Raw genomic sequence first — 26,543 nt, forward strand, 5'->3', positions numbered from 1 at the left:
CGTTCTTGTCAACTGCTGGAAATGGCCCACATTGATTATCACTACAAAAGGCTTTTTGTCCCCTGCTCTCCTGCTGGTAATAGATCACTTACCTGATCACTCTCATTACAGTGTGTATGGTAACACCCATTGTTTCATGTTCTCGGTGTATATAAATCTCCCTCCTGTATTTTCCACTGAATGCACCCGATGAAGTGAGCTGTAGCTCATGAAAGCTTATGCTCAGATAAATTTGTTAGTCTCTAAGGTGCCACAAGTACTCCTTTTCTTTTTGCGGATACAGACTAACATGGTTGCTACTCTGAAACCTTTAATACTTAGTCATTTGATCAATCAAATACTCTTCAGTTTGGTGTCATTTTTGTATGGAACCAGATGAACATGGTGCCTGCATGCTATTCGTGATAAAGAATCACCAAAATATTTAAATGTAAGATTCTGCAATCAGTCTGGGCAATAACTGAATAGAGAACAGCATGGAAAAGATGAAAATTCAGTTACTGGTTTACTACATGTCACTGGAGAATGCAGAGATGTAAAGGCATTTGAATTTTAAGATATAATGTTTTTATTATTATTATGAAGTACTGTTTAGGATTATTTTGTCCTTCTAGCTTCCAACCTCTGGAGATCTGTGGAGTGTTTACATGGATTTTGATAGTAGACGACTGGATCTCTGGGAGAGGATTATACCTACTTTCAAGTACAGTAGACAAGTGCCATTTTTTGAAATGCTTGTTCCAACCACAGACACTGTGCGTTATGGCTACTTAATGGAAAAGTTGTTAGCCGTCAGACATTCCGTATTGCTCACAGGAATTACTGGGGTCGGCAAGGTAAGAATTCTTTGGATAGCAATAGGGTCACTTGATTAACACTGGAGGGTCACACACTTGGTTGCTTATGTAGGCTGACCTGTACACCCTGCCAGACCCTCACCCCCACTACAGCTGGATCCCTCAACTCCCTCCCCCCACCCCCAACTCTGGTCAGAGTCCACTGATTTGGATGAAAATTGGAAAATTTTGATGTCCACTTAAATCAAACTTTTCCAGTTTTCAGATTGTCAGATTATCTTCCAAATCAGTAGGGGTCTGACCAGAGTGGGGGTGGGGTGCAAGAGGTCTGGTTGGAGAGAGCCTGAGAGGAGCAGGAGAAAGAGGTCCGGCTGGGTGGTGAGGGTGGGGTGACCAGAGTGGGGAGAGGAATCTGCCCTCACTCTCAGCCTAACCTTGAGGTCACTGCCTCACCCCTGTATCCAGAGTGACACTGCTACTTTCCCACAGGCCTCTGTAAGATCACTACCTGCATCCCTGTCCAGAGTGACTCTGCTCCCATTCTACAGGCCTCTTTGAGGTCACTCCCTGAGCCCTGTATCCTGATGGGCCAAATGGTGATTTTAGTGGAAATCAGGCTTTTCAGCAAAATCATTAGGGTCTTGCCTGTTGATGCCTAGAATATTCCCTGAAGTTTTAAAATTGATCTGATGTGGTTTTCAAAAGTTGTGGCATTACAGAGCGACAGAGAAAGGGCACCGAGTTGAGTGAAGGGCCTACCTTCACTCAGCCAATCAAAGGAATTACATTTAGTATTAATTAAGACAGGGCTGTTAGGGGAGTGCATTTGGGATGTGGGCAGGGGAACTTCTGAGGGAAAGGGGCAACTGGGATACAGGTTTGGGGATTCCTGAGGGAAGGGGTAAGGAGAGGTGGTTGGGCAGCGGGTTGGTGGGTGGATTCCTAAGATGCAGAAGCTAAATGATTGTTTTACTATCAGTGTTCACTACAGAAGATGTTGGGGAGATGCCAATCCCAGAACTACTCTTTTCCTGTAACACTAACAATGCGCTATTAAAGATTAAGACATCGAAAGAAAAGGGGCTGGAACAAACAGATAAATTAAGAAGCAAAAAGTCACCTGGTCCAAGTGGTTTTAAGCCAAGAGTTCTGAAGGAATTTAAGAAAAAACTGGCTGAGCAGCTGGCTAAAATATGAAATGTCCCATTAAAATCTGCTGCTGTGCTGGATGATTGGAGGGTAGCGAATGTTGTATCTATATTTTTTAAAAGGTGTTTGGGATGATCCAAGGAACTGCAGACCAGTAACCTTTACTTTTATATCTGGTACATTGTTTAAAACAACAATTACAAACAGAATTATGACATATTTAGGAAATCATAATACGATAGTGTCTAAACAGCAAGGCTTCTGCAAAGGAAAATTGAGCCGCACTGATCTGCTAGAATTCTCCAAAAGTGCCAAAAAACAGTGGATAAAGGAGAACTAATTGACATAATTTATTTGGTCTTTGACAAAGTAAGTCCCACAAAAGAAGCTGCTAAAGAAAATAAGGTTTAAGAGTCAAAGTATTGTCATGGATCAGAAACTTGCTAAGAGACAGAAACCAAAGAGTGGAAATAAATTGGCAATTTTTGTTATAGTAAAGGGTTAACATCAGGGTGCTTCAAGATTCCATATTAGGTCCTGTGTTGTTTAATACCTGGTGACAAGTTAGGTGTCGTACTTTGCAGATGATGCAGAATTATTTAGATTAGTCAGAACTAGAGAAGACTAAGGAACTTCATGGGACCTGACCCAGCTCAGTGAATAAGCGACATGATGGCAGATGATATTCAGTGTTGACAAATGCAAAGCAGTGCTCAGTGGAGGGAATAATTTGAACTACCTTGTGGATTTCTAAATTAACCTTGTGGACTTCTAAATTAACAAACAGTTTAGGTTAGGGGCCTTGGCATCATTGCATACAGCTCAATGAAGAGCTCTGCTCAGTGTGCAGTAGCAGTCAGAAAAGCAAACACGATGTTAGGATCCACAAGAAGGGAAAATGGAAACTAATAAAAATAAAACTGCAGGCAAGTTATCCTGTAACTGCCTACTGCAGCACATACTTTCTCTGAAGCAGCTAGTACTGACCACCGTCAGAGACGGGATACTAAATTAGATGGATGATGGAGCCTGGTTCGATCTAGTATGGTGATTCCTTTGTTCCTAAGCAACAGCCAGGAAACAGTGTAGGAAACAGCAATGGCTCCTGTACTCCTATAGCTGGAGGACAGATTTCAGGGGTATTCACTCTGCTCCTATGGAGCTAGAGAGGATCATCAGGGGAGAGGCTGAGAGTGGAAATAAGATCTGGCCCACTGTTCTACTCATTTGATTAATTTCATTATATTATTTGTTGTAGGACTGTGCAATTTACCAAAGTGATTGCATAATAGAACCATAAAGAGAGGGTGTGTGTGCGTGTGTGTGTGTGTGCAACTTTGTGTATAATGCAGTTATTATTACTTATTTTTTTTGTAATTAAAGTCTGTAGTTGCAAGGGGATTGCTAAACCAAATACAAGAAGAAGCAGGCTATGTTCCTGTTTACCTAAACTTCTCTGCTCAGACATCATCTGCTAGAACACAAGAGATTATCGAATCCAAATTAGAAAAGAAAAGAAAAAATATTTTAGGTAATGATTTTTAATTTTATCTATTTGCTTATCTTAATTGCAGTAGTATAAAAATGTGTGTCTGGTATTTTAGTTCAAAGTATGATGTTTCTGAGGGCTAACTTCCAGGAAAATTTATTGTTAAATTGGAATACAAGAAGTGAAGCTTCATTTCTATTAAATGATGTAGTTCTTGCAGTTTTACACTTGAGGGCAGTAATGAAGTACAAAAGCTTTAAAATCTGTTAACAGTTATTATAATATTGAGTAGTGTGAAAAGTTGTCATGTACAATGATTTACAAGGGGATTCTTGAATGATATATTTACATTTTCCACACTAAAAACATCCTTATCTTAGAGTTAAGTTTGCTCAAGTATATTTCTTACAACAAAATTACTGAAAGTAAAAGAAATCAACAACATCCACACCCGCCTCAGTTCACACCTTTTCCAACCTCAATTCACAATAACTAAACACAATTCTAGACTCTTCCATTCCACAGCAAATTCCCTTTCAGTTTTAAGATGTAACCACCCACAGTGCAAACACCCCCTTCTTTGTAATTATACTCAAATGCACAACCTGAACTCTGACTTTGGATAGATTAAGATACATATGTTTAGTGCCAAATCTGCAATGTATTACTTTTTCATGTTCATGTACAAATATGTGGTCAGATATCAGGTTGTGTGTTTGAGTGTGATTATGGGAAATATGATGTGTACATTGTGGATTCTTAAACTTAACTAAAATACATGAATATTAAAATTATTTCAGTGTAGAATAGAGTTAGAGGAGTAGGGGATGGAAGGAGGCCATGGAACTAGGGAGCTGGGCAGGACATTGGGAGCCATGGAACAGGTCTAGATAGAGAAGTAGGGGTGAGTGTGCAGAAGAGGCTGGGGAGTCAACTAGGAGCCCCAATCCCCAGGCCTTCTCCTGAACCCCCTTACCCTGCACACCAGCCTCCCTGCAATAAACAAAAATTCATGGAGCCCATGACCTGTGTGTGACTTTACTAAAAATAACCAGGGGACAGCGCTAGGTAGAGGGGAGGGATAGCATCCCATGGGGGGACGGGGACAGACTGACAGGCTGATCCCCCTGCCATGGCAGGGGGCACAGCCCTGGTTCCAGCGGCCTCAGCGTGGGGCAGAGCCATTGGAGGTGCACATCCCCCACTCTGGAGCTGACCTCAGCTGCAGGACAGGGGTGTGCAGCCCCAGCTGCAGCCCCCTCCAAGCCCCAGCTGCAGCAGGGGGGAGGGGGGTATATGGTTCTGGGAAGCCGTGAGGGGGATGCATAGCCCCTGCTGCAGCCCCTGGCGGAAGCTGCAGGACTGATGCTTGAAGGGGAGGGGCGCAGCGCCCACTCTGGAGCTGGCCTCAGCTGCGGGACAGGGGCGTGCAGCCATGGCCACAGCCGGTGGGGAAGACTGTGCAAGGCCCTGCGAAGTTGCGAGGGGGACGCATGGCTCCTGTTGCAGTCCAGGCCACGGGGCAGGGGCTGCAGGGTCCTGGTTCCAGCCCCAGTTGCAGGGCAGGGGTGCACAGTGCTGCCTCCAGCCCTGGCTTCAATCCCTGACAGCCAAAGAAGATAGGGAGGTCCAGTAAAGTCACAGAATCCATGACTGCCGTGACCTCTGTGTCTAAATTGTAATGATAATCCTTGGCTGTTGGAATGTCTGACTGATAGATTCCCGCCGGCAAACTGCAAAAGGTTTTTCAGAGAGATGAGCTGGCTCCCTAGTGGAGCTGCAGGTTCTACTTCTCAAGCAACTTTCTCAGTAGCTCTCTCCCTTTCCCTACCCCCATGATGTTCATTTATGTGTAATATGGGTTAAGACATGGTGGCAGTAGACAAGGAGGGTGGGAGTCATGCAGCCAATGCTGTCTCAGAAGCAGAGCTTGTAGCTCCACTACAAAGGCAGATTCTCTATCTGCCAGTTTCCTGTGGATCACCAGACTGTAGACCTGGTCTAATGGATCTAGTTTGGTATGTCAGCTTGGGACTTCCAGTGTGGAATGTTTTCACGTTCAAGACAGTCTGTGGGGCATGGATGGCACAGTGGCATCTAGGGTGAGGAGCTACCAAGGGATGAAGCCTTGGAACCGGAGAAAACACGGCAGTGAGCTGTGGAGGCAATGTGTGGGAAAATAAATCCTCCATGAAGATGCAATGCTTCATTGGTCTTCATGGCAAAATATTAAACAGGTTTGTGATGAAGAAGCTCAATAACTGTATTTTGAGTTTTCCCAATAAATTACCATGTTGGGCTTTTTTGTAGGCTGAAGTCTTGTTTGAAATTTGGTATTTTTGATATTGCTACGTTAGGGATCCCCAAAAACCATTAAGGTCTCTGGAAAAATTACCAACAGGAGTGATTTAATGTCTTGCAAAGTTGTACAAAGAAGGCTCTAAAGAGTGTGACAAGTACCTAGAAAAATGAAAATGTGTTCTCCTTGAAATAGACCGTGTTTAAGAATGATTCCTGTGCACAGTTTCACAGAATTTGAATTCACAAAACAATTTAAGTGGGAAACTCAATGCAACCTTAACTGTGGAGCTGCTAAGGCACCTCCATAATGTCTTCTCAGCATTTTGGAGCAAGCCTCCCAGCCTGGATCGACAGACTTGGGCTGGTGGGGCTCAAGCTAGTGCTCTAAAAGTGGCTGTGGAGTCGGCACTTTGAAGTTGTGGCTGCTACAGCTGCCACAGCACTTACTCAACCTATGTCAAGGGGAGAGCTTCTCTCGTTGGCGAAGGTATTCCACCTCAGAGAGGCGGTAGCTGTGTAGAGGGGAGAAGCCCTCCCGGCAACATAGCCCTGTCTACACCACGCATAGGTCAGTATACACATAGATCAGTATAACTAAGTCAGGGATGTGAGTGACGTAGTTACACTGCCATAAATTTGTAGTGTAGACCAGGGCTCAGTGTAAATAGCCTAAGGCTTTATTTTTTGTAACTGGAATTTTTATTTCATAAATGGAAATTACCAGCACTGATTTGTCTGCCTTTTATATTTTTATTTCTTAGGAGCACCAGGAAAAAAAAGAGTTGTTTTGTTTGTGGATGATCTAAACATGCCTAAATTGGATCGGTATGGTTCTCAGCCTCCAATTGAGCTACTTCGGCAGTACCAAGATTTTGGAGGATTCTATGACAGAGAGAAACTATTTTGGAAAGAAATACAGGTCATCCCAGCTTTTAGATTATCAAATTCACAGGATAGTTAGATAAAGTTAATTGTATTCTTTGTGTACGGTTAATGTGCTCTAACTCTGCATTGCTTCTAAACATCACTTGGATTTTTTAAATGTACCTTTGTATTCACACTCCAAAGTTTTGAGCTTTGTGTGTGTGTGTGAGATCCTCCAGAACACTTCCATTTTCATCCCTCTGCACTGCCTACCCTTTAGCCCTGTTTAGCATTGACACCCCTTCTGTCCAAGGAGGACACATTTCCCTCTGAAGCCCATTATCGCTGCTCCTTGAGGCAATAACATGAGAACAGTGTGAAGCTGTTCCTGTAGCTTTCAAGCTTCTTTCAGTCCAGGGAATGAGGGTCTGAGATTTTCTTCTAACAACCCTTGAAGGTGTTGGCGTAGATGTCAGTTTCTGGATTTAGTCCCTCTCTCTGAATAATGACTCCGATACTAGCCAGTAAGTCTTTCTTCTTTCCTCCCTTGCAATATAGCATACATTCCTCTGCCTTCAGCCACAAGCCAAGAATTTGATGAGAGAGAATTCCATTCCTCAGCTGCCAGAAGTTGACGGTTGGACCTAGGGTTGTTTTTGCAATTGTGGCTAAGTCTTTTGATATGCCTAAACTCCAAATAAACTGAAGAAGGGATTGTCAAAAAGAAGTGTTAAAACAGATGTTGTTTTAACTTTTTGTTTCAAACACTGTTTTCAAAAGATGAAGAGGCAGCTACCCACTTCTAGAGTTCTACTCTTAGTTTAGTAACTGAGTTGTCATTTGAAACCCAGTGTTTGTGCAGATTATCAAAGCATTTCAGAGCAAAGATTGGACTGTTAAGAAAAATCAGCCAAGACTTTTATGCCATTTTTGACCAGTATATAGACTGAAGTCAAGTGTACAGTTTGATGATTGGCTGAATTTCTTCAGATGTCCCAGTCCCAGCACCCAACATCTGTATTGTTCATAGGATAGCAGCAGAAGGTTAGGTTGCACAGAGTGATTTTGAAATTGGGCAACTTCTTACTATCATTCAGAAAGAAATTTCCTTTCTTCTCACAATGTGTAGCTCCCACCAAAGGATTTCAAGTTTAAGCTGTAGTAATGTGGTAGATATACATACTATATAGGGGTAAACTATGGTATTTAGCCACGAGGCCCCTCCCCATGTTGAATAGAGTTCCCAGGTGTCCAGTTTTCAACCAGAACGCCTGGTCAAAAAGGGACCCTGGTGTCTCTGGTCAGCACTGCCGTTAAAAGTCTGGTTGGCAGTGCAATGGGGCTAAGGCAGGCTCCTTGTGGCTCTCGGAAGCAGTGACATGTCCCACCTCCGACTCCGAGGCATAGGGGCAGCCAGGGAGCTCCATGTGCTGCCCAAGCACCAGCTCCGCAGCTTCCATTGGTCGGGAACTGTGGCCAATGGGAGCTGTGGAGATGGTGCCTGTGGACAGGGCAGTGTGCAGAGCTGCCTGGCCGTGCCTCCATGTAGGAGCTGGAGGGGGGACATGCTGCTGCTTCCGTGAGCTGCATGAGGTAAGTGCTGCCAGGACCTGCACCCCAAACCCCTCCCACACCCCATTCTCTTGCCCCAGCCCTGGTACCCCCTTAATCCCAGCCTGGAGCCCCCTCCAACATCCCAAACACCTCATCCCCAGCCCCACCCTAGAGTTCACACCTCCAGCCTGAGCCCTCACCACCCCATGCCCCAGCCCCTTTCCCCAGCCCTGATCCCCTTCCTGCCCTCCGAACCCCTTGGTCCCAGCCCAGAGCCCCCTCCTGCACCCCAAATCCATCATCCCCAGTCCCACACCAGAGCCTGCACCCCCAGCTGGAGCCCTCACCCCCCCTGCACCTCAACCCCCTGCCCCAGCCCAGAGCTCCCTCCCACACCCTGAATCCCTCATTTCTGGCTCCACCATGAAACCCACATCCCCAGCCCAGAGCCCATATCCCCTCCCACACCCCAACCCCCTGCCTCAGCCTGGAGCCCCCTCCTAGACTCCAAACCCTTCAGCTCCACCTCCCAGCCTGGAGCCCCCTCCTGCACCACAGACCCCTCATCCCCGCCCCACCCCAGAGCCCGCAAACTCCCCCCCCCCGCATCTCACCCACTGCCTCAACCCGGAGCCCCCTCCTTCACCCTGAACTCCTCATATCTGGCCCCACAGCCGGAGCCCTCCTCCCCACCCCACTCCTACTCTAACCCCCTCCCCCTGAGCCAGCCTGGTGAAAATGAGCAAGTGAGTGAGGGTGGGGACAGCGAGTGACTGAGGGAGAGGGGGATGGAGTGAGTCAGGGGTGGGGACTCAGAGAAGGGGCGGGTCCTTGGAGGAGGGACGGGGCAGGGCAAGTGTGTTTGGTTTTGTGCGAGTAGAAAGTTGAGTAGAAAGTTAGTGTGGATCTGTGACACCCTGAGGGAGCATCAGGAAATATTCTGCCACAGAATGCCTCCCAAAGCTCTCTGGGTATGCTGTGGGGAGCATGGTCTACTGTAGCCTTTAAGTGTCTCCAGCATACCTCACTTTGCTGCCAGCCATGGCTCTGTCTACTCTCCAGCCTTCTCCACCCCTTTTTTGGCCCATTGTTCTTAGGAGAGAGCAACACAGTAGCAACGCTTGTGCTTTCCTGAGTGAATGAGCTGCAATTTTGCATGGGCCTCATTTGGGCCATGCTACAGGAAGGGAGGTTCCTTGTTTTCCCCTGCCCTGCGACTGTGTGGTCAGTTGCGAGCAATCAAAACATAGCCCACAGTGAGAACGCTATAGGATGGGGGACTCCACTACTCTAGTTAATGTCTCTCTTATGTGTGACTGTGTGAGACAAAATATGGGGACTGGGCAGAGTAGGGAAAGAGGAGTAATGAGCTGGCCAGCACTGACCATGTCTCTTCTGGGACATGCTGTTGTGCTTGAAGGACTTTCATAAATGAATTATTTTGAATACCAGTTTTTAAAAAAAAAAAAAAAAAAAGAGGGGATGGGGGAAAATCACATTTGCTTTACCAGGAGCTTGCTAAAGATATGGGTACTAAATGTATAAGTAACAGTGTTTGCATAATTAAACAAATTACTGAGTATTCTGTTTGGTGCAAATTGTGCCTGAATTTCCCTTCTGTAGGATGTAACAATTGCATCAGCTTGTGCACCCCCAGGCGGTGGTCGTAATCCAGTAACTCCACGTTTCATAAGACACTTTGCCATGCTGTGCCTTCCAACACCCTCAGAGCACAGCCTTAAACAAATTTTTCAGGTCAGTAGCAACTTCTGCGTGACCCTAAGGAATCGAAAACGTATTCATCTGTGTACTCTGTCATACTGCAATGTGGTCCTATAGTTAAGAGTTTAGGAATGTGTGTCACATTGGAACTTTTGCAAATTCTTAAAGTGAATTGAAATTTGATTTTGGAGACTGAGGCTAGATGCACAAAGAGCCTGATCCAAAGCCCTCTGAAGTCAAGAGGCATCTTTCCACTGACTTCAGTGGACTTTGGATCAAGCCCATAGAGCCAGGAAGAAGCATATATTTAAAATGATTAGTCATTAACCTTCTAAGGTATTTTTATTTCAGTTGTGTTCAGTGTCTTTTTCTTTATTTAAATATAACATTAAATATTTCCTTCTTCTCTTCAGTTTCTGTAAACATATTACTTTAATTGGCTAAAAATTGTCTAACATTTGTGCATTATTCAATAGCTGCCGTGCATAATTGAACATAAGGATGGATAAATATTGATATTTATTATAGTGCCCTGCTTCTAGGTTATTGGGAACACTCTCATAACTTAATATTTTTTTTAGGAGTTTTCCTTTTTATGGGTCCAATCCTGCCACCTTTATGCCCAAGGACAATGGGTCTCTATGTATTCACTGGTTTCCAGTAACTCAGTCAACAGCTTTTTGACAGACAAGTATCACTTCTCTGTTTATTTTGATAGATCAGATGTTTTTCCTTATATGTTTTTTCATGTACTTGAAGTTTGTTTGTTTTTTTGAGTCACCAAAATATTTTCTTAAAAGTCACATTTGTTTGGGGTGGTTGATTTAATTTTCCCTCCGTGCACTTCTTTTTTATCCTCCACACTCGTTTTAACCCATCACTCAATACCCTATTTTGCATCTCTGTCCTCTGGCCAAAGAGATCCTTGGGCCAGCTTCCAAGCTGTGCCTCATAAAAGGATTCTTCAGGTGCAGTAAGGGTCGCTTTCAGCTGCCCTTGCTTCTCCCTAATTCTGGTCTGTTCTTGGGTTTGGCATGGACACCAGCATAAATTAGCATTGTCCCTGGGACTGCTCCGATTTATTGCACCCTTGTGTGGCTCCTAGTATGCTACCCTGCAGCCCGGAAGAGCCATAGTGCAAAGCACTCTAGCTACTCCCCTTGGCACCCCAGCTAAACCCACAATACTTGATTGATGGCCGCTGGGTGTGCTGCACTTTTGTAAATCCAGCCACTTATTTAGGTGTCTAAACATGGCTTTAGGAGTCTAATTTTTGGGTACCCATTGTTTAAAGTCTTGATCAAATTAATATAGTATCTTGACTTTTCAAATTAAATACCTTGAAATTATTACAGATTGGAATCACAGCTCATTTCAATAAAAACCAAACTTTTCAGCATTTTATGACTGCAAAGAAAATAAAAATGTCCCTTATGTTTAGTTCTAAAGTGTCTCTTACTTTTTTTGTTGTTGTTCTGGATATAGGCAATCTTAAAGGGCTTTTTGGCTGAATTCTCTCCAGCAGTAAAGCAGACTGCAACAAGTATAGTAGATGCTGCTGTTGAAATATATCAAAGAATGAGCATTGATCTTCTCCCAACACCTGCAAAATCCCATTATGTATTTAATTTACGTGATTTGTCAAAGTGTGTGCAAGGTAAAACGTGTTTGGTTTTGACATGGTATTTTTTCTAGTTCCTCTAGTGTATTTTCAGGTGTCAGTGGTCTTTCTGTCTAGTGAGGAGACTCTAAGCAGTTCACATTCTCTATTTCAGTATTATATCTTCTGAAATTTGTTATTTACTAGAGAAAAGGATATAATTTGCAATGAATAATTTCTTTGTTCAGCCTTTTTTTCTGCTTGCAATATATCTAAGAGGAGATCATGATTTCCTCCAATTTCTACATTATATAGAAAGAGGCAAACCTTGCCCTTGTTCGAAAGGTAGGAGAAATTCGTCAGGAGCTGTGTAAGTGCCCACAAAGCCTAACTGATTGATTCTAAGGAAGGTGGCTGAATGAGTGTATGAACTGGGTAAGTTCAGACTGCGTATTTTGCATCCACTAGCTCTAAGCAAAATATGCTCATCTGCTGTTGGTGAAAGTGGGAGAAAGGGTCCCTGAGTCATTGTAAGTTAGAGTAGTTCCTCCTCATGCCCTAAGATACACAACAGCGAATGGAAAGTCCTTGTAAAACACTCACCAGTGTATTAGATAAAAACTCCTGCTGTTGGTGCTACAATGGTACAGCGGGAAACAGAGAGGGAGGGGTGGTGCTGGATACAGGAGAGATCATCCTAAGGGGCCAGACCCCAGTGATGAAGGCACAGACATCCACTTTACCTTATTTTCCTTTGAGAGAGGAGACTGTTTGGGGAACTCATAGACTCAGTTCTGTCTCCCCATAGGAAGGCTAACGTGATTCCTAACTCAGCTGCTACCTCTTTCGTATGGCAGTGTTTTAACCAGACAGTCTACAAGGAAATGACAATAAGCCTCATGATGCCTCTTGCTATCAGGCTGAAGCTGCATATGCCTAATAACATCTGCACAACTTTAAAATTAAGTTATGCATGCTTGTCTTCTGAGCCATGTCCCCAACCTGCTTCAGTTGAGCAAGCTCCGGTTTTAGGCAAGCACATGCTTTGTTTGTCCCTACACACATTTCTCACCGTTATGTGCACCGCCGCCTCCTATTTGTTCACTTTCTTGTTTACATGCACATCTGTACTTGCACTTCTCAAGTCTTTCAAACATTTACCCTTTCATGTGCAGACTTTGATTGATGGTGTGTGCATCTGGTGGCTGCTTAGAGAAGATAAATGGTGTTCTCGTTTCCCTATTTGTTTCTGCCCTCCCTTTGCTTTTTCATGTAGTTGTGTTTCTGTGTTTTGTTTCCCCCATAGTTGATTGTGCTGTCTCTAAAGATAAAGAGTAGCAAATGAAACCACTCAGAGGAAGGCACCAACGACTGTGTCAAGGTTCCTTCCCCACTCTGAACTCTAGGGTTCAGACGTGGGGACCCGCATGAAAGACCCCCTAAGCTTATTCTTACCAGCTTAGGTTAAGACTTCCCCAAGGCACAGATTTCTTTCTTGCCTTGGGAACCAGCTTAGGTTAAAAACCTGGTACGCTGCCACCACCAAGCGATTTAAACTAAGAACAGGGAAAGAGCCCACTTGGAGACGTCTTCCCCCCCTCATCCCCAAAATATCCCCCCAAGCCCTACACCCCCTTTCCTGGGGAAGGTTTGATAATATCCTCACCAATTGGTACAGGTGAACACAGACCCAAACCCTTGGATCTTAAGAACAGTGAAAAATCAATCAGGTTCTTAAAAGAAGAATTTTATTTAAAGAAAAGGTAAAAAAATCACCTCTGTAAAATCAGGATGGTAAATACCTTACAGGGTAATCAGATTCAAAACATAGAGAATCCCTCTAGGCAAAACCTTAAGTTACAAAAAGACACAAAAACAGGAATCTACATTCCCTCCAGCACAGTGAATTTACAAGCCAAAAAACAAAGAAAACCTAACGCATTTTCTAGCTAGATTACTTACTAACTTTACAGGAGTTGGAGAGCTTGCATCCTTGATCTGTTCCCGGCAAAGGTATCACACAGACAGACAGACAAAAGCCTTTTTCCCCCCTCCCCAGATTTGAAAGTATCTTGTCCCCTCATTGGTCATTTTGGGTCAGGTGCCAGCGAGGTTACCTTAGCTTCTTAACTCTTTACAGGTGAAAGGATTTTGCCTTTGGCCAGGAGGGATTTTATAGCTCTGTATACAGAAAGGTGGCTACCCTTCCCTTTATATTTATGACAGACTGTAAGAAGTATGTTTGGATTTACACACTGCACAAGAGATTGTGAGGACTAGGATTATTCAGATTCTAAATAAGAAAAGCTAGAGGAAGTTTAATAGACTGTTCAGAATTATGAAAGACATAATAAAAGAGGAGTTGCTCTTCCTTTGTTACCTGTCCCAAAATAAAAAAATGAGTGGACATCTAAAGTCCCTAAAGAAATTGAAGGATAATAAAACTCGTAAGACTTAATTCAGCATATGGCCAACCTGTGAAGTTCATCATTGTGGGAATTCTTCACTTCGGATAGACTGCTAGGGCAGGACAGTTTTATTACTTATTAGGTTATCTAAGCTAACCTAATAAGATAATCAAATATTATGCTTCAAGGCATAAAATGGTTGATTGCTGGAGTCAAGAAGGAATTTTTTCCCTCAATGTATGATACTACACAGTGGACTTGGTGTATTCTTTAGGGGGGAGGTCTTAGTCTTCCTCTGAAGCATTTGACACTTGTCAATACTGGAGGCAAAATACTCAATTAGATGTCTGATCCATAAAACCAATTTTATGTTCCTAGTATTTTAATCTCTGTTTGTTTCACGTCAGTGCTTGTGTGCAGTATATATTCTTATAAATATTATAAGAACATTATAAATAGTCATAAGATGTTTTGTGTGAGATAGATGATGTTGGTAGATGGTGTATATGTACAATATTGTTAGAATTAATAACAATCATAATAAATTCAATATTCCCTCCACTTTTACTCTGCTGATCTTTCCTATATAGGCCATATCCTCTATTAACTTCCCAGTTGTGATTTTTTTGCCACCATCTCTGTAAAGCTAGTCAGCTCTTAACTCTGTTTCTGTATACATAATAATAGGAGCTTGATTGCTTCATTCCTAATCTTGTACTTTTGCTGTATTTACATAACAATGTCTTGCAATTTAATTACCTCCTTCTTTCCTTCCTGCTACAACCACCTCATCTTGTGTAAACATTCTCTCCAGATGTTCATGTGTACTTCAATTTTCAGTGTAACATGCCCCTTTTGTTCAATATGTTTCTTTCTAATTAGTGTCTGATCCTGTTGAGGCACTCAGAATCTTCAGCTACCGCTAAGGCCTTTGCAGCTGATCCAGGACATTCTTTTCACAATCGTAAATTATCTTTCCAGTGTTTTTAAAATGTTTGTTTCAACAGTGTTTAGAAAGTGAAGATCAGAATTTGTTATGTTAGTGAAAGTATTATTCGTGTACTGTACACACAGGCATTCTCCAATGTGATCCTGGAGCAGTCAGAGACCAAACGCAGATCTTCAGACTCTTTTGCCATGAGTGTCAGAGAGTATTCCATGACCGCCTCATCAACAGTGAAGATAAACAGTATTTTCATTCTATGTTATCTGAAATGGCCAGTAAGGAAATCAACTTACCCCATTTGTATTACATTAGACATGTAAATATATGTTACAAAAACCTATCTAATCTAGAATTTTAATTTGTAGGCAAACATTTTGCAGTCCCAGTTGACCCAGATTACTTTGTAAGAAAACCAATCATCTTTGGGGACTTCCTTAAAGTAAGTCTATCATAAGCCTAAGTTTTCATAGAATACTGTTTACTTTCTGTTTGTTTAATGTAACTGCAGGGTTTATAAAGTGTAGAGGCAAAATATAAACACTATGATTTCAGCATAAACTAATCCTAAATTCTATGGGCTTGATTCACTGATACAATAAGCAGGAACATCTCCATGGAAGTGAATAGCATTTTGCCTGTTATACCAAAAGTGACTGTGGCCCTTTATGTTATATTTAGAAGAGAAGTAGTCCTTTTGCATCTTGATAAAATGTCTGCATTAGCAAAAATGGGATTTCACACAGTTCTTCTGACTGCAGACCACCTTTCAGGGAACTAGCGTAATAAAACTAAGCTGCATACAGATAATCTGAGAACTGGCCCCCCTATATTAGGAAGAGGTGAATAGTCTTCTGCCTAAAAGTCAGACATAGTAGCTAATGTACTTTCACTGGAGGAAGTTGTTAATGTTTTCACAGCCTCTGTTACTAGTGACCAAAGAGAATCATTCAAACTGAGGAATGGCAAAATTAAGTGATCCTAATTGTAAAATAGGTGGCTGAAATAAGTCTGGTTCTCCTTCATAAAATTGCTTCTCCCCCACCCCACCCCCCAAGATATGTGGGGACAAGAGGAAGTGATTTCACCAGGTACTTTCCATTACAGAGTGCACTAAGAAATGGCGATAAAGGATAGCAAATATTCTTTTGAAACAATATGGTATTCCAGGGACAGAAGTAGATTCCAGGTAGATATTTGATCTTTGGATCCTGATGGGAATGGATAGGAAAGGAAGCCATCAGTGGTACAATTTATGACTTATGGCAAGGACAAGCTAAATCTTTAAAGGATATTTTTAAAAAGCTAGAGGCAGGTATAAATATGCAAGCAAGAGTCAGGCTAGGGATAACGAGGTTATCCCTAGTCTGACTCTTGCTTGCATATTTATACCTGTCTCTGGAAATTTCCACTATGTACATCCGATGAAGTGGGTGTTCACCCATGAAAGCTTATGCTCCAATACATCTGTTAGTCTATAAGGTGCCACAGAACTCTTTGCCACTTTTACAGATCCAGACTAACACGGCTACCTTTCTGATACTTAAAAAAACTAGTAGCATTTAACAAAGATTATACTAGGAAAGGATTTATACTAGGAAAGGAAAGTTCCACCATAAGCACTCAACTAGATAGATCAGATAGCAAACTGGGGGCAGTTTAAGGGACAAATGTGCATATTAGCAAATATATCCAGGACAAACGCCTCAGGGACCTGTGGAGAGAAATTATTTCTCTCACAGAGTTTACATGTTCAATTTTCATTCTTTTTCTCTCTACACAAGGACAGCTTTTAAATTACTTTGACTCACTTCTGCAAGCAGTAACTGCTGCCTTGTGAGGAAATCTTTTGCAATTAGCCCCAGCTGAGATCTCATTATGACATTTACTGGGTAGGGAAGGATTCATGTGGAATGCAGGTTACAACTGAGTAAAAGAGGCTAGTAAGTGAGAGGAAAAACACAACAGCTGAATTCTTTGAACTAAACACTAGGGGTGATTTGGTAAAAAATGAGGTCTGGAGCATAGCTAAAGGTGTGATTAGAGGTCAGTTCCAAACTTTAGCCACAGGTGTGAAAGAATTGGAGAAGTGAGACTGCTCTTAACAGACTGCAAAGCTAAAATGAAAATGGATTTAATGCCTGAATTGTTTTTCTTAATTTCCCCAGAGAACACATTGAAGTCAGTGGGAACTGCTGGGAATTCAGCACTTAGGGTGCCATTCAAATGCCTAACTATGGATTTAGGAGCCTACCTCTAGGACCCAAGTATTGAAAATCTTGACTAATAATTTGTGGAGATTTTAAGCACTATAATTTCTGTCCATTCATTTTCTCTTATTTTCCTCAAATAATTTCCTTTCAGGTCGGCGCAGAAAAAGCTGATCGAATATATGAGGATCTGACTGATACGGAGAAGATTATATCAGTTTTACAAGACTATCTGGATGACTACAATATAACAAACTCTAAGGACACAAAGCTGGTGTTCTTCCAGGATGCCATTGAGCATGTTTCAAGGTACAGGACTGTTTAGTTAATACCTAGGCAGTATCATTGTTTTAAGGTAAAAATCAGATTGGTGTAAACAAGTGAATTTAAGTCATTTTGAGAAGAATTTAAATTGTGTGACAAATCACAGGTTTACACAGTGAAAGGATGCATTAAAATACATAGAGAATTAACCATGGAGTCCCTAATAAGCAAACATATTAAATTCATCTTGCCTTCAAATGCAAACTGATGGTCAACCTGAGATGGAAGGAGGTAATTGTCAATCCATGAAAATGGTATAATCCCATGCTGAACCCTGAATCAAGAGTGTGCCCAGCTGCATGAGCTGAGTGAACAAACATCTGCCATAGCCCTCTGATCATCATGATACCCATGAAATCCTATGCTGCTTCAGAAGACCTGCCATCAACATAGACATTGAAATCACTGGGCACTGTCAGCCTCTGCAACGCCATTGGCACTTAGATTTTTACATACAGATTTAGGAGTCTAATTTAAGGCACCCAGATACAGAAGTTTTGGTCTTAGTGAATAGAGAACCAAATATTCAAAACATGGTCTCCATTTGTGTGTATGAACTTGGCAGATGCAATCTGCAGCTAGACAGATACTACACTGATATGTGTTTCTGGAACAAATCTGTATACTTGTCACTTGTGCACACAAAATATAGAATTTACAGAAACCACTTAGAATCATAGAATATCAAGGTTGGAAGGGACCTCAGGAGGTCATCTAGTCCAACCCCCTGCTCAAAGCAGGACCAATCCCTAACTAAATCATCCCAGCCAGGGCTTTGTCAAGCCTGACCTTAAAAACTTCTAAGGAAGGAGATTCCACCACCTCCCTAGGTAACGCATTCCAGTGCTTCACCACCCTCCTAGTGAAAAAGTTTTTCCTAATATCCAACCTAAACCTCCCCCACTACAACTTGAAACCATTACTCCTCATTCTGTCATCTGCTACCACTGAGAACAGTCTAGATCCATCCTCTTTGGAACCCCCTTTCAGGTAGTTGAAAGCAGCTATCAAATCCCCCCTCATTCTTCTCTTCCTCAGACTAAACAATCTCAGTTCCCACAGCCTCTCCTCATAAGTCATGTGCTCCAGTCCCCTAATCATTTTTATTGCCCTCCGATGGATGCTTTCCAGGTTTTCCACATCCTTCTTGTAGTGTGGGGCCCAAAACTGGACACAGTACTCCAGATGAGGCCTCACCGATGTCGAATAGAGGGGAACGATCACATCCCTCGATCTGCTGGCAATGCCCTTACTTATACAGCCCAAAATGCCATTGTCCTTCTTGGCAACAAGGGCACACTGTTGACTCATATCCAGCTTCTCATCCACTGTAACCCCTAGGTCCTTTTCTGCAGAACTGCTGCCTAGCCATTTGGTCCCTAGTCTGTAGCGGTGCATGGGATTCTTCCATCCTAAGTGCAAGACTCTGCACATGTCCTTGTTGAACCTCATCAGATTTCTTTTGGCGCAATACTCTAATTTGTCTAGGGCCCTCTGTATCCTATTCCTACCCTCCAGCGTATCTACCTCTCCTCCCAGTTTAGTGTCATCTGCAAACTTGCTGAGGGTGCAATCCACACCATCCTCCAGATCATTAATGAAGATATTAAATAAAACCAGCCCCAGGACCAACCCTTGGGGCACTCCGCTTGATACCGGCTGCCAATTAGACATGGAGTCATTGATCACTACCTGTTGAGCCCATCAATCTAGCCAGCTTTCTATCCACCTTATAGTCCATTCATCCAGCCCATACTTCTTTAACTTGCTGGCAAGAATGCTGTGGGAGACTATGTCAAAAGCTTTGCTAAAGTCAAGGAATAACACATCCAATGCTTTCCCCTCATCCACAGAGCCAGTTATCTCATCACAGAAGGCAATTAGATTAGTCAGGCATGACTTGCCCTTGGTGAATCTATGCTGACTGTTCCTGATCACTTTCCTCTCCTCTAAGTGCTTCAGAATTGATTCCTTGAGGACCTGCTCCATAATTTTTCCAGGGACTGAGAAGAGGCTGACTGGCCGGTAGTTTCCAAGATTCTCCTTCTTCCCTTTTTTAAAGATGGACACTACATTAACCTTTTTCCAGTCGTCCGGGACCTCCCCCGATCGCCATGAGTTTTCAAAGATAATGGCCATTGGCTCTGCAATCACATCCGCCGACTCCTTTAGCACTCTCGGATGCAGCGCACCCGGCCCCATGGATTTGTGCTTGTCCAGCTTTTCTAAATAGTCCCAAAACACTTCTTTCTCCACAGAGGGCTGGTCACCTCCTCCCCATACTGTGCTGCCCAGTGCAGTAGTCTGGGAGCTGACCTTGTTCGTGAAGACAGAGGCAAAAAAAGCATTGAGTACATTAGCTTTTTCCACATCCTCTGTTACTAGGTTGCCTCCCTCATTCAGTAAGGGGCCCACACTTTCCTTGACTTTCTTCTTGTTGCTAACATACCTGAAGAAACCCTTCTTGTTACTCTTAACATTTCTTGCTAGCTGCAACTCCAGGTGTGATTTGGCCTTCCTGATTTCACTCCTGCATGCCCAAGCAATATTTTTATACTCTTCCCTGGTCATTTGTCCAATCTTCTACTTCTTGTAAGCTTCTTTTTTGTGTTTAAGATCAGCAAGGATTTCACTGTTAAGCCAAGCTGGTCGCCTGCCATATTTACTATTCTTTCTAAACATCGGGATGGTTTGTCCCTGTAACCTCAATAAGGATTCTTTAAAATACAGCCAACTCTCCTGGACTCCTTTCCCTCTCATGTTGTTCTTCCAGGGGATCCTGCCCATCAGTTCCCTGAGGGAGTCAAAGTCTGCTTTTCTGAAGTCCAGGGTCCATATTCTGCTGCTCTCCTTTCTTCCTTGTATCAGGATCCTGAACTCGACCATCTCATGGTCACTGCCTCCCAGGTTCCCATCCACTTTTGCTTCCCCTAATAATTCTTCCCGGTTTGTGGGCAGCAGGTCAAGAAGAGCTCTGCCCCTAGTTGGTTTCTCCAGCATTTGCACCAGGAAATTGTCCCCTACACTTTCCAAAAACTTCCTGGATTGTCTGTGCACCGCTGTATTGCTCTCCCAGCAGATATCAGGGTGATTGAAGTCTCCCATGAGAACCAGGGCCTGCGATTTAGTAACTTCCGTGAGTTGCCGGAAGAAAGCCTCTTCCACCTCATCCCCCTGATCCGGTGGTCTATGGCAGACTCCCACAACAACATTACCCTTGTTGCTCACACTTTTAAATTTAATCCAGAGACTCTTAGGTTTTTCTGCAGTTTTTCATACCAGAGCTCTGAGCAGTCATACTGCTCTCTCACATACAATGCATCTCCCCCACTTTTTCTGCCCTGCCTGTCCTTCCTGAACAGTTTATATGCATCCATGACAGTAATCCAGTCATGTGAGTTATCCCACCAAGTCTCTGTTATTCCAATCACATCATAATTCCTTGACTGTGCCAGGACTTCCCGGTCTCCCTGCTTGTTTCCCAGGCTTCTTGCATTTGTATACAGGCACTTAAGGTAACTCGGTGATCGTCCCTCTTTCTCAGTATGAGGCAGGAGCCCTGCCCTCTCGTACTTTCCTGCTCGTGCTTCCTCCTGGTATCCCACTTACCTCAGGGCTTTGGTCTCTTTCCCCCAGTGAACCTAGTTTAAAGCCCTCCTCACTAGGTTAGCCAGCCTGCTTGCGAAGATGCTCTTCTCTCTCTTCGTTAGGTGGAGCCCATCTCTGCCGAGCACTCCTCCTTCTTCAAACACCATCCCACGGTCAAAGAATCGAAAGCCTTCTCTCCGACACCGCCTGCGTAGCCATTCGTTGACTTCCACGATTCGACGGTCTCTACCCAGGCCTTTTCCTTCCACTGGGAGGATGGACGAGAACACCACTTGTGACTCAAACTCCTTTATCCTTCTTCCCAGACACACGTAGTCTGCAGTGATCCGCTCAAGGTCATTCTTGATAATATCATTGATGCCCACGTGGAGAAACAGGAAGGGGTAGCGATCCGAGGGCTTTATGAATCTCGGCAGTCTCTCCGTCACATCGTGAATCCTAGCTCCTGGCAAGCAGCAGACTTCTCGGTTTCCTGGTTGGGGTAGCAAATAGATGACTCAGCTCCCCTGAGGAGAGAGTCCCAACCATCAGCACCACCCACCTCCTTCTCTTGGGAGTGGTGGTCGTGGAACCCCCATGTCCTAAGGATGCATGCCTTCCTATCGGTGAGGTCTCCTTCTGGTCCCTTCCCTCAGATGTATCATTTAGTCCACTCTCCGCATTAGTAGCTGTGGAGAGAACATGAAACCTTTCTTCTTCTGGAGGTCACATGCTGCCAAATTTCTTCACCGTCCTTCTGTCCCCGCTGCGCAGCCTGCTCTGAATCTTCAGAATGTTGTGTCCATAAAAGCATATCCTGACATCTATCCAGGAAATCTTCAGTTTCTCTTATGCAACGCAGGGTCGATACTTGTTTCTCCAGAACTTGAACCTTCTCTTCCAATATGGAGACCAGCTTATGCAGTCAAACCGAACCAAATTAAGTGCAAATCTTTTGGCATGTATAAATTCTGTCATTTTAAAAGTACTCAAAAATTGTGTGTGCTAATAGTGTGAACATGCACAAATAGAGGCCAGATTGAAGAGCCTTCTTTGAAAATTTGGCCAACAATTAATTTGTAATGATGTGGCACAATTGGTAAAGGATTTAATCTAAAAGGGAGGTTTGATGTTCATGAGAGAAAGCTTCTAGAAAGCTGAAGTCCTTCCAAAATGGAAATCAACGGTGGGGTTCATCAATATGAAACTTGGTTAAGTGGCATGTTCTTAAAGACCACGGAACGTATCTTGAAGTCCCTGTTCAGTCCAAATTCAACCTGTGCTGTTTATTTTCTCTACCCAGGTATACAATTTTATATCTATGTATTATCATAATTCATAAATATTTAATAAATATATGGCACATATTTACACTAAGACTCACACCCTTCTACAGTACAGAGCAACTTGAAGTGAGAGTAAATATAATTTATGCCCACTTTGTGTCCCGTTTATGCTTCCAGAGCAGTGTAAATGAGAATAACACCCTGAATGTGCTTGGTAAAGTAAGCAATTAAAAAGAGAATTTTCCCAGCTGCCTATCCTGTAAGTTCCTCCTGCAAAAAGCCAAACAGGATTCTCCAGAAGTGTTTTCTTGGAAATTATCCATAGTAACCAACTTGTTGAAGTCAGAATATGTCAAAAGCGATTTTGAGTTAAAGATTCCCTCTGTTCGATAGCCCAGCTGAGATGGGGGATCCAGAGTACGCTGGGTGGGTTTTGACTGCAGTGTAGGGATCCCAAAAGGAGACTGAGTTTTGGGTGGGGTGAATTTATCCTGAATTAATGCAGCTAGGTCAGTCTCTGAAATGTCCCTCTGAGCTTGGCTTGTGTGAGTCTGCATGTGTTCCCTGCCTAAGCCTCTGGGCAGAGCAGGGAATGTTCTTTTCCATTGGGACCCTGGCATTGTGCAGGGGAGGCTTCCATTGTTTGGATTGCAGAATTATAGGATTTTCACTATGGTATCATGCCTGGGTGATGCTCCTGTGCCATAATGAGATAATGTGCCATAATGAGACTCCAACAAATAGTTGGAAAATTCTGTCATTTTTACTACACCTCTACCCCAATATAACGCTGTCCTCGGGAGCCAAAAAATCTTACCGCATTGTAGGTGAAACCGCATTATATCGAACTTGCTTTGATCCACCGGAGCACACAGCCCCGCCCCCCCAGAGCACTGCTTTACCACGTTATATCCGAATTCATGTTATATCGGGTCATGTTATATTGGGGTAGAGGTGTACTTTAAATTCTATGCTTGATTTTCCTATAGAATTGCTCGGATGATCCGTCAGGAAAGAGGAAATGCCCTGCTTGTTGGAGTAGGAGGTACTGGCAAACAGTCTCTCACTAGACTTGCCTCTCATATATGTGGATACAAATGCTTTCAGATAGAACTTAGCCGTGGTTATAATTACGACAGTTTTCATGACGATCTGAGGAAGCTGTATAAGATGGCAGGAGTAGAAGACAAAGATATGGTTTTCCTGTTCACAGACACGCAGGTATGTTTGAATGGGTCAACCAGAAAAGCAGTTGACTTTATCATTTAAAATGTTGTGGCACAATAAAAGTTATTTATTTTTATATGGTGTTGTTTATATGGAGTAAGAAAATGCTTTAGAGTGAGGATCATAAGCTTTAAATCAATAAATACAATCTTATAGTAATATATAAAAGGAGGAAGTGACTCAGAGGAAGGAAGAGGAGAGTTCTTGGTAATTGAGGTAGTGTAAATGAAAGAGCTACCTCCAGCTTTAGAGAATTATGGGAAAGGGGCACAGGAAGAAGGAAGAGCAGACTTGAGACTGCAGGTGAATATGGTGTCTGAAAGGAAGAGTGGGCCAAGATCATGAGAGGACCAAGCACAGAGTTCAATCTTGTGCAGTGGAAAGGATGAGCGGAAGGTATAAATCTTCCCCCAGAAGTGAAAAATGAGGTCAGTAGAGCTGTTTTGATTTACATCAGTTGAGGATCTACCCCACTGACTTCTTGTTCAAGGCACTCAAGAAGTATAAAATGATTGATATTAGTGAAAACCAACGATGTGATCAAGTAGGATGAAAAATGACAGGTCATGATCAGAAGCCACAAGTAAATAATTAACTATACAAGGGAAGGTATTCTTAGTACTGAAAAAAGATACATCTTACATACATTATTAATATTGTATCTGTTTACTTACCATAGAAAAGTGTTATACTTTTCATACTGGAAATAGATCAGGGCATCTAAAAAATACATCTGAATCTTATGATTTATTCCCAGAGCTCGGACAATATCATTTCTATGAATAAGCTGTGATCTGGAAGAGCGTGCTAGGTAGTGACTCATAAAATAAACATTGTAAATATCCCTACCTTCACAGTTTCTGTATCCTAGAATGTATCTGATTCCAGGTATCCCTGCTGTGTGTTCATTAACTTCTGAGAATTGAATATGCTTTTCCACATTACAGCTAATTTACAGGCATGCTTTTGTGTGAGCTCTGCTATGAAACAAGCAAAATTGCCTCAAGATTTTATCATTCTTTTGGATACACTAATTTCTTCTGTGTATACTTTCAAAGCCATAATTACAAAAGGCATTTCTCACATTTAGCCTTCAGAAGATTATTTTGCTTGGCTCATGTTTGTTAATAGGAACTGCTTCAACTTTATGCTATAAAGCTTAGAAGTAGCCTCCTCTGAAGTTGTGATCAGTTCAGCTATTGTACAGTAAAGAACTTTTGATCTTTCTTTGGGAGCTGAAGGCCAGATTGTGAACCTTTCACTTCCATTGAGGAGCAGGTAATGATAAGTATTCCCAGTAATGGTAGTGGAACGCCTCGAGTGAGTAACTGCTCACCAATGAGAGTAAGGGGTTCACTATCTGGCCCTGAGAAACTGTTCTTTGATTAGTGCTGTAACAACTACAAATCAATTACTTAGGGCCACGTTGGGGCTAGTCTCTGCAAAAAGGAGAGGGAAGAGTTAAATTTACTGCTGTGCTCTCATTCAGTACCCACAAGGTGGGCTGAGCAGCACGGGCCCTGTTCCTAGCTAGCATCTCCACAAGCTGTTTGAATGAGGTTTGGGAGAGGGCAGGGTTGTACCCAACTCACATCTGCAACCAGTGTTGGCTGTGCATAGCATGGTACGTATATTGTACCCTCTCCAACAGTGGCAGAGCCTACTGCTTTGGCGAGTGATTCCCAGGAACCCCCTGGAGGAATTCTGGCTAACAGGGACACCAGCTGCAGCAGAGCTCGCTGCACACGTTCCCATGTGCTTCTGCCCGCTGAAGGCAGAGCCTAGCCCTTATCTGAATGAATAATTCCCTGAACTACATCAGGGAGTTTCTTGAGCAAATGCTGTAGTTTCTTTTGGTAACTCTCAGTGGGATCAGAGGGTAATGGCTTGTAGAAAGTGGTGTTGGAGAGCTGCCAAGCAGCCTCTTGTTCATATTCCGGCCTATTCATGATGACAACAGCACCTCCTTTGTCAGCCTTTTTGATTATGATGTCAGAGTTGTTTCTGAGGCTGTGGATGGACAGCATTTGCTCAAAAAACTCCCTGAAAAAGCACAAGATCAAATCCGCACAGACACACCCCTGGAACCCCGACCTGGGATATTCTATCTACTACCCAAGATCCATAAACCTGGAAATCCTGGTCTCCCCATCATCTCAGGCATTGGCACCCTGACAGCAGGATTGTCTGGCGAAGTAGACTCCCTCCTCTGGCCCTACGCTACCAGCACTCCCAGCTACCTTCGAGACACCACTGACTTCCTGAGGAAACTACAGTCCATCAGTGATCTTCCTGATAACACCATCCTTGCCACTCTAGATATAGAAGCCCTCTACACCAATATTCCACACAAACATGGACTACAAGCCGTCAAGAACACTATCCCCGATAATGTCACGGCTAACCTGGTGGCTGAACTTTGTGACTTTGTCCTTACCCATAACTATTTTACATTTGTATACCTTCAAATCAGCGGCACTGCTATGGGTACCCGCATGGCCCCAAGTATGCCAACATTTTTATGGCTGTCTTAGAACAACGCTTCCTCAGCTCTCGACCCCTAACGCCCCTACTCAACTTGCGCTATATTGATGACATCTTCATCATCTGGACCCATGGAAAAGAAGCCCTTGAGGAATTCCACCATGATTTCAACAATTTCCATCCCACCATCAACCTCAGCCTAGTCCAGTCCACACAAGAGATCCACTTCCTGGACACTACAGTGCTAATAAGCGATGGTCACATAAACACCACCCTATACCGGAAACCTACTGACCACTATTCCTACCTACATGCCTCCAGCTTTCACCCTGACCACACCACACGGTCCATTGTCTACAGCCAAGCTCTGCGATACAACCGCATTTGCTCCAACCCCTCAGACAGAGACAAACACCTACAAGATCTCTATCAAGCATTCTTACAACTACAATACTCACCTGCGGAAGTGAAGAAACAGATTGATAGAGCCAGAAGAGTTCCCAGAAGTCACCTACTACAGGACAGGCCTAACAAAGAAAATAACAGAACGCCACTAGCCGTCACCTTCAGCCCCCAACTAAAACCCCTCCGACGCAT

The 26,543-nt window shown here is 43.3% G+C and overlaps 1 protein-coding gene across 1 annotated transcript in view; it reads left to right on the forward strand.

Annotated features, from left to right (window-relative positions):
• DNAH6 (dynein axonemal heavy chain 6) overlaps positions 1-26,543 on the forward strand; it is a 192,411-nt gene that overhangs the window by 70,887 nt on the left and 94,981 nt on the right. The window contains exons 38-46 of the mRNA XM_084627883.1: positions 615-836; positions 3,330-3,477; positions 6,498-6,655; positions 9,778-9,909; positions 11,362-11,533; positions 14,959-15,105; positions 15,196-15,269; positions 17,192-17,346; positions 23,225-23,456. Coding sequence (XP_084484009.1) covers positions 615-836; positions 3,330-3,477; positions 6,498-6,655; positions 9,778-9,909; positions 11,362-11,533; positions 14,959-15,105; positions 15,196-15,269; positions 17,192-17,346; positions 23,225-23,456 — 1,440 coding nt within the window. The remainder of the gene's footprint in view (positions 1-614; positions 837-3,329; positions 3,478-6,497; positions 6,656-9,777; positions 9,910-11,361; positions 11,534-14,958; positions 15,106-15,195; positions 15,270-17,191; positions 17,347-23,224; positions 23,457-26,543) is intronic.

Source organism: Lepidochelys olivacea, assembly GCF_965140295.1.
Source record: "Lepidochelys olivacea isolate rLepOli2 genome assembly, chromosome: 5".
Classification (NCBI taxonomy): domain Eukaryota; kingdom Metazoa; phylum Chordata; order Testudines; family Cheloniidae; genus Lepidochelys; species Lepidochelys olivacea.